The sequence below is a fragment of the Corvus cornix genome, chromosome 12 (assembly GCF_000738735.6).
Source record: "Corvus cornix cornix isolate S_Up_H32 chromosome 12, ASM73873v5, whole genome shotgun sequence".
Taxonomy (NCBI): Eukaryota; Metazoa; Chordata; class Aves; order Passeriformes; family Corvidae; genus Corvus; species Corvus cornix.
Genome location: NC_046342.1, coordinates 9,531,117 through 9,539,672, shown reverse-complemented (window position 1 = coordinate 9,539,672; position 8,556 = coordinate 9,531,117). Strand labels below are relative to the sequence as shown.

The 8,556-nt window shown below is 48.4% G+C and overlaps 1 protein-coding gene across 6 annotated transcripts in view; it reads right to left on the bottom strand.

Annotated features, from left to right (window-relative positions):
* Positions 1-447: 447 nt before the first annotated feature.
* MGLL (monoglyceride lipase) overlaps positions 448-8,556 on the bottom strand; it is a 101,461-nt gene continuing 93,352 nt past the window's right edge. For 4 of the 6 annotated variants that reach the window (XM_019280378.1, XM_019280379.1, XM_010390088.2 and 1 more), the window contains 2 exons: positions 5,158-5,373; positions 448-4,190 (listed from right to left, as the gene is read on the bottom strand). In XM_019280378.1, coding sequence (XP_019135923.1) covers positions 4,065-4,190; positions 5,158-5,373 — 342 coding nt within the window. In that variant the 3' untranslated portion in view covers positions 448-4,064. The remainder of the gene's footprint in view (positions 4,191-5,157; positions 5,374-8,556) is intronic. The other 2 variants (XM_019280380.2, XM_010390086.4) reach the window with 1 other exon arrangement.

The window sequence follows — 8,556 nt, the reverse complement described above, 5'->3', positions numbered from 1 at the left end:
ATGAGGAGAGCAGCAGGGGACCTTGTGGCTGCTCTTTGGCCCAGCCCCACTCTCTGGGCAGGGGGGACATTTCTGCAGCGTGGGGCATTCTGACAGCACCATCCCTGGGTCTCGATGGAGCAGGAGCTCCTACAGCATCTGGGCACTGCCTGGGAGCTGACAGCATCAAAGCCACTCCCCAGCCTGATCTGCAGTCACAGCTGGGGACAAAATGTGGTATTTAATCAGCAGTTGCTCCTGGCCACGGTGCAGATGCTTCCTGTTGGAATTGGGTTTAGTTCAGGACCAACACCATGTTTTAATGGGCTTGTAGAAGCATGGGAATCAGGTGTTGAAGCAGGCTGAGTTTGCCTGTTATTGCATATCCTCCACCAGCTCCACACTGTTGTTTTACCTGGGGTGTGGGAAGCCCTTTGGAATGGTCACCAATGATTCCCTCAGACACACTTTGTTCAGAAAACATAACTTTATTATTAGTTGCAATATACATTGTATTCCTTTAAGAATCCTAAACTTGTATATGGTTTTTCCACTGAAAATACATGTGTATGTATATATGTTTTTATATATGTATATATATATATAAATGTATTTTATTGAACTGGAACACAACAGAACAAGAGAGACAACCTCAGGAGTTACTTGTAAAAGGAAATGTGATCCCAATGGATTTGTGCTGGCAGTGTGCTAAGGTGAGTGGTATAAAAAGGACAGGCTAAATAGAAAACATTATGGGTTAGGCAGTGGGGAATGGCCTCTCAGTGCTACAGGTGGTGATATATACAGTAGTTACACGTTGCTATTGCTCAGTCACGAGTGCCACCTATTCTCCAAGGCAGACCAGACTCTGGTGTGGCTCCGCACAGCAACATTCATAAGGCTGGCTGTGCTCCCTGCAAGTGGTACCTGCCAGTTGGAAATAGAGTGTAATTACATTTTCCTCAGCAGCTGCTCTGCTCATTGCTAATCTGGTCAGCCAAGGAAGAATTCCTCCGGGGCTTGGTGAAACCTAACTGGGTCAGTATAAAGGAGCTTACAGGCAGGGGAAGGGATCAGCAACAGCGGTGAGAGCTGAAATGTGCACATCAGTGTCTCACCTGGCCCACGCTGATTTGTTCCTGGCTCCTTCCCTCTGCACTCATTTCCCCACCTGCCAAGGAGCTGTGGCCCCTCTCTGCTCGGCAGCCAGCCCAGGGGTGCGTGGGGTCAGCGCAGGCAGTGTCTGGCTTCTTTTGGATAGGTTTCCTTGTGTTAATTGCCTCAGAAGGTAACTCTTCAGAAAACTGCTGCTGTGCCATGGCTTTGGGGTTGCTTGGCTTTTTTTTGTTGTTGTTCTTTGTAGGTTTTGTTTGTTAACCTTTTTTTCAAACACAGCCTCCCCAGGCCGTGTGCCACTGCTGAGCTTAGCTATAGACAGAAGGACAAGTCTTCCCCAGATGAATGTAATTTGTTTCCCTTTATTTCTGTTCAGCTGCGGATGTTTCTTGGGTGAAAGGACACATTTTAGCAAAGGCACTGACAACGGACTTTCCTCTGCCTGAAGCCAGGTTGGAGGGAGCAGACGGGCTCTGACCTTTCTGCTGAAGGGTCACTTCCCTCTCCCCTCCTGCAAAGTGCTTGTCAGTTTGGAAGGGATGTAAAGAATGTGGGCATTTACTCCTCCTGACTTCCTCAAGAAAAGTGCTTTCAAAAATCCTATCCTTAAGTCATTATCTTGCTACTACCCCCGCAATGTCTGTCACCTCTGGATTACACCCACTTGTTTCCCCTTCCAGCTGAAGAAGAAGGTGAGATTTATCACTGCTATAGTGTTTCTCTTCTTGCTGTCTTTCTCTAGCAGCATCTGGCCAGGAGGGAGCTTGCTCAGGCAAAAGAAGTTACCTCAAGACAGGCTGCTGGAGGATGGAAAGCAGGTGACCTGTGCATTGCTCCTTCCCAGAGTTAAGTGTCACCAGAGGATTAGCAGGGGCTGCTGAGAACAGCTGATTGCACTGGAATAATATTTCAATAAAAAGCTGGCGTTGCTGGGAGAACTACAGCTTGTTCCTCTCTTTAGAGGCAAGAAAATACAAATGCCAAAGTGCCTGGATCAACCTGTATAAAAGATCTTCCCTGACTTGGGCCCCTTAGGGCAACTACAAGGACACAACCTGCATCCACACATCTTTCATCCATCCATGCTGCTGGGACTGAATGGGTCTGAGCCCTGATTCTGACTGTTATTGCACAGAGGTCCCTTTCCTGAACCTTGCCAGAACTGCTTCCAAAGGGAAAAGAGGTGGGTGACCCCCCCTGACTGTCACAGGAGGGATCCAGCCCCGGTGACAGCAGCTCAAGACACAAGCAATGTTTCTTGCTGCTGCAGGGAAGGCAGTAAGGACTGGTTTGTCACTGGGGGACATGCCCCACTCTCTCATAGTGCAACATATGCATTCTTTTCTTGCAAAACCAGAGGGAGAAGTGCAGGTTAAACCCCGTCCCTTTGGGTAGTGCCAAGAAGTATATTCATGCTGAGGGCCATCACGCTGGATAAATCGGCCTGCACAGCCACTCTGCCATCACTATGCAGCTTTTACTGTGTCAGTGCAATGTCTCTGCTCTAATCCAGGGTCTAAACTCTTTCCTCTCACCCTGCTGCTAGCAGAAACTCAGGCAGCTCTAGGATTTGGCTTACCTGAGCCACAGGCCCAGTCCACAAGCTCCTCCACAGAAGCTTGTACAGCAGGGTCTGTGGATGCCCCAGTACAGCAAGGTAGGGGTTGGATGGATGATCACACCCCACACTCTGCCTTCAACTCCCCACATGTCCTAAAGGGCTGAGCTCAGCCCCTCAGTGATCTACCCCAGTGCTGATTAGGAGGACACTGGGATGAGCTTGGACAGGTTCTCTGCTCATGCTGTGGGTCTCCTGCTAAACCAGTGGACCATGAGGACGCCCACTGCTACTCCCCACCCACCAGATGCTCTGCACTTCTCTCTAGCATTATTTTCAGGACATTTTCCAACTGATGAAGGAAAACAACAGATTATGACTGTAAAGTTATGGTGAGAGGACCGGATCCTGGTAGGACAACATCGTTCCTTGCCAAGAGAAGGAATGATTAACTCCTTCTTCACTCTCCTCCCATTTCTTTCCCAGCTTCCAGCCACCTCTATATACATCATATATTATATTACTATATTCTCTTATAACTTTGACTTTGCTTTTTCAGTTTCAGTAGCACAAGTGATTAATTCCAAAAGAAGAAAAAAAAAGGAGAGTAGAAAAAAAAAAAAGGAAGGAAGGAAGGAAAAAACCCTGTCCCTAGGAATATTTACAGAATAGTTCATCTTGCAGAGGAGATGGGGTTTGACATAGGGAAAAGCATGGAAATTTAATGTGCTAAATGGGTTTGATTCCACATTCCTGCTCTTCCCTCTGGGATCCTGCTCTGATGATGAAAATCAAAGCACTGTTCAACATGCTTTCCCCGAGTGCAAACTCGCAGAGAACGTGCAGGGCGGCTGGGGAGGCATCTCTACACTCTTCCCTGGCCTGGTCTGCTTAAAAAGGTAGTATCCAAAGGGGTCTGATCTTGAAAATCAGCCTTTCACCCTCCAGGAGCTGTCAGCTCCATCTTTAGCCTCTCCTCATCACCCAGCACCTTTGTTAGTGCTCTCCTCTCAAGGACCAGGGTTTTTAAGGTACTGGATGGTGGGGACAAGGGATGCACCTGGCATCAAAACCATGAAGTGGAAGATACTGATTTCTTTTACATATCAATAATTATTGCAGTATAAACACACTCCTGTCACCCCAGCGAAAGCAGAGAAGGAGAAGCCATGGGGAAAGTTTGGGTGAGGAGCATCCCACAGCTATCAATTCTTCTCCAGATTAGGGCAATGGCCATTTACATCAGCAAATAATGCCCCACCCTGTGCCTCTCCCCCCACCCTCCCTTATGCTGTGCGTGATAAAATACCCCAAGAATCCCTCCATGTTAGATCTTTCTCCAAGAGATTTCTAATAAGAAAAAACATCTATTCCCAGAAAACCCCAGTAAGAGCTGCAAATGCAATTGCTCTTAAGTATGGCTGGTTTCCCCAGCTGCTGAGACCTTCTGGCCAATCCATGTCAGTATTTCTGTGAAGACGGAGGTAGAGACCTCGGGCAGCTCTTTGTGGAGGGCATGATAGGCTTCCTCATACACCTGCAACCAGGGAGAGAGTAGAGATGAGCACAGAAAAAAGAAATCTGCATGAACAAAACAGCCTTCGGTCCCCTCTTGTCGACACCCACAGGTGTCGACAACACATCCTGCCCACAACTTGTCAGCTTTTTTCTGAGATGTAGCAGGTTATGAAATCAAGGAGATGCCACTGGTGGTGCTGGCCCTCGACAAGCGGGAAGGTGTTGGCATTGCAGCCTGTGAGTACCAGAGCACCCTGCTGCCCTTTAGGAACAGAATGCATGTCCCAGCCCCATCCATTTCTTGCTTCTTCTCCCACTAAGGAGGAGGAAATACTTATCATGCCCTTGGAGTGTAAAGGACAATGGGGGATGTTCCCATCGTGCCTTGTGCACTTTTACTCCTTTTATGCTCAGACTATCCAGTTATTTTTCCAGTGACAAAAGCTTTCCCTTGGTCTCCCTGTCTCTCTTTCAGGTTTATTCATGTGCTAACAATTGGTTAACCAGCTGTGGTTCTCTCGAAATGAGCAGATGTGAAGTTGCTTTTGTTGTCCAGCGTTTTGGAAAGACCTCCCTGCACCTTTACACACTGGAACATGAGGTAAGGCTGGTGCTCGCACAGTTGGCATTGTTCAGAAGACCTTTTAGGGTCAACACTTTACCTGCTTATGAGCCTTGCTCTACTTCTGCACCGAGCTGCTTCATGTCCAAGACACCCTCTAGGTACACTGCCAGCACAGGGGCAGGCCTGGAGATTGCCCACCACCCCCTGCCCCCAGCCTGGCTGTAGCTGCTGAAAGGCCAGGGAGGGCTGAGCTTGGGCTACCCCCTGGTGAAAGGGGCTGTCACCTGCCCAGCCTCACCAATCCATCAGCTCTTTGCCTCCAGCTCTCTGGAGGTCAGCAGGCTCCCTACCCCTCCCAGTCACTCATGCTCAGGCCAACACTGACAGCATAATCTCCTAACAATCAAGAAAGCAAGATGACCTTGAGGGTTTTGTCCTGACTCTGCACTGTGTCCATCAGTAAATAGGAGCCCCTGATATCGCAGAGCTTGTCGGAAGAGCCGTGTAGCACCAGGATGGGCAAAGTCAGCTTGGGCAGGGCTCGTTCAATTCTGGCAATGGCGTTCATCAGCTGGATGACGAAGGAGACCTTCATGCCACCGTGGTAGACCAAGGGATCAGATGTGTAAGACTCCATCTGGCAGGAAGAAAGAGTTAATTTAAGATTAGCAATATTTCATGAAGATGAGAAAAAGCAGACCAGCCTGGCAGAGAAGAGCCTCTTCTCTTGGCTTGCACAGTCATTTCCTGCTCTCTCAGGACATCCTGCCATCAGAGTCAAGGCTGAGGTACTGTGGCTTCCCAGCACTGCTCACACAACCTGACATACTCTTTGCTGCGTGTTCCTCTCTTACACCACTAGAAAATTTTCAAGCCAGAGCTCTTTGAAAGGAGCTCCTGCAGGGAAACAACCAGTGTTGGATAAAGACCATTCCCACAGGGGCACCTGCCTGCATTTTTTTCCTCTGCTGTGCCCTTCTGTCATTCCAATGTGATATCTCTTCTACAGAGGGTCCTTCAGACTGTGTTGTTTGAAAGCTGATGTTCTCCAGGCCATTATCCTCTCTGCTGAGGGCTCAAATGTTCTCCTTCCCTATCCAGGGGCAGAGACCATGGCCTACACCTACAGACAACTGACACAGGTGACTGCAAAGCGAAGGGCTCATCTCTGGCTGCAAAGTGTGATGCACAAGGCAGCAAATAATGGTGTTAGGTGGTAGGCAAAAAAACCCAGTGAACAACTTGCTCAGCCAGACTGTGAGGGGATAAAAATGCACAAGAGCTGGTGCAGAAAGTTGCTAGGAAGGAGTAGTTACTGCAGCAGGCAAATCTACAGTAAATATTTGTATACTCTAAGTGGAGACGGCCCACACAGCCCCCACCATCGCAGTATTTGCCAGAATGCTTTGATTATGGGCTGGTCTCTGGCACAGCCTCCAGTTTCTCCCAACCCTGGCAGATGTTTATAGAAATGATGGTTATTTATAGGTTAGCTGAAAACAGTCTCCTCCTCTCCTCATAGGCTGTGGGGTCTATTCAAGTTCTACCTTGGAGGCATTTTGAGGTCCTTTTGCTTCTGCCCATGCCTGCCCTGAGGGGACCATGGGTAGGAGGTGACCCAATAGGCCACCCAAGGACATGTGGCCATGTGTAGGTGTAGGCACAGGCAGGCACTGTAGGACAGTATGGACAGAAAGGTTTTGGGGTGGATTCTGCCTTCAATTCCCCGTGAGATGAGATTCTCAGGGTGACAGAACAGTACATGGTGGGGCTTTCCCATCTGGATGCATTTACTTGCCAGAGGGTTTGAAGCCAATTTCCCCTGTTGTCATCTCAAATGTGCTGGAGCACAAAGCACTGGAAAAGGAGGGGGCAGTGAGGCACCCTGGTGCTCACAGGCCTTTGCCCATCACTCTCTTGCTTCCAGTTCCCACCATCTCCCACTGCTTGAATCCATGGTTCCTATCCCTATGTGCAGCAAGAGGAAGACATGGGAGGCAATTTGGCACTATTAGTGGCTGACACCCTTCAGGCCCAGCCCCCAGTACTAAGGATGGTCCAGGGAGGGACAGCTGTACTTTGTGTTAGAGTTGAACCAAAAAACTTTAAGTTACCATAGAACTCACTTAGGGATGCTTGGATATGGTGGATGTTTCTAGGATTTGATTAAGGCCGTTGTTGTATTTTGATGTCTGTGCAAGATCATGGCTACTCTGAAGTGAGGGGTAATTTTTGGCAGGGAGACAAAGATAATCATCACAGCTCATCATATTAGGATATTACACATGGTATCTCCCTTTCAAAGAGGCAAGTGCTTGCTGAGGGTCTGGAAAACTGCTTGTAAGAGGCAACTGCAAAGATGAGACTGTGGTTAAGACATTGAGACATGCTGAACACCCTCTGCTCCTGCTAATGGCCCTGGGAAGCAGAGGGTGAGCAGCACACAGTCCTTTTGGCTCTGCATGGACCATCCCAGTGCCCAACCAGCTTGTTGGTGCAGAAACCTCCATCTGCATCTTCATCCCCTACACTGTTCAGCTGTACCTTCCCTGCTCTCCGAAGTCCTTCAAACAGGGCCAGAAGCCGCCTGTGTTTGGAAGGAGTTGTGAATGTACTCATGGAAAACGTTCAGCTTTGACTTCCAGAACACCAAGCACCTGGTGGGGTGCAGCTCACTCTCCTGTTAGCAGCTGGGTCTACTCTGATATTCTCGGCCAGACATGGTGACTTTTCATCAACTTTTTGGGCAAAACCACGGTGTTGCATTGACTACTTAGCAACTGGCTTCAGCTTAATCTGGACCTATGTCACAGCACTGTGCTAAAGCAACACAGCACTGAGATGGGTGGACTTTACTATTTTTTAGGTTGGTAGATTTTGGGGTTTTTTTAATTGAATGCAATATATAAGAGAATTTGCAGGGGGGATTCAGGAGGGATGGGTGGATGGATTGACAGAAGGTGCCTTCCCATGGAGTAAAACAGTGTCGATGAATTCATGTGAGGTGGCCCCGTCCCCAGCCCCATAAATGCTAGTAGAATGACCTAATGGCTTTCTTTCTTTCTCTTGTTGTCTGAAAGAATGGGGTTTTTTTAGTTACTGAGCAGCCAACAAATATTTTTGTATAGATGATGGCAGGAGAAAAAAAAATAATAACCCAGTCCCAACCCGGAATGATCAGGACTGCAGGGGCTGTATCCTGTTCCCAGTCAATGAACAGGAATCCTTGTCAGAGTTAATGCTCAGTGCATGGGGTGAGTGCCAAGCAGCAGCTCTCTGGGGAAGGAGGAAAGACAGGGAATGGGCTTTATATTCTGCAGGCTACAATCTGTAAACCCTGCAAGCCCAAAGCTGTTGTTGCTGCACCAAGCTCTGAGACAGGGAGCAAGAACAGAAGGTGATCCCAGGAGAGCCTGTGACTGCTTCCAGACACAGTCAGGCAAAGTCTCTCCAGGGTCTCTCACAACAGCTCTTTTTATCTTTATGTAATTCTAAGACAGAAGCAACCATGAGGTTGCTGCATCACACTGCCCTGTTTAGAGGTCTGCATCTCCTCTTGCAGCCTCATCCTATGTGGACTGGGCAGGAACAAGGCTAAAGTCAGGGGGACCATTCCACTAAGTCAACAGCAGCTAACAAAGATTAGTGGGGTAAAGAGGTTCCTGCCACTGTGAAGTCATTCCTCCTTGGAATAACAGGACTGGTTTTAAGGTTACTTCTTGCTCTCTTTTGTCTCTCTTGTGTTTGATACAGGAAACATCAAACAAACATCTCTATATCGTTCCGTGTTTCAGTCCCCACACCCTGAAGACAGCTTTCT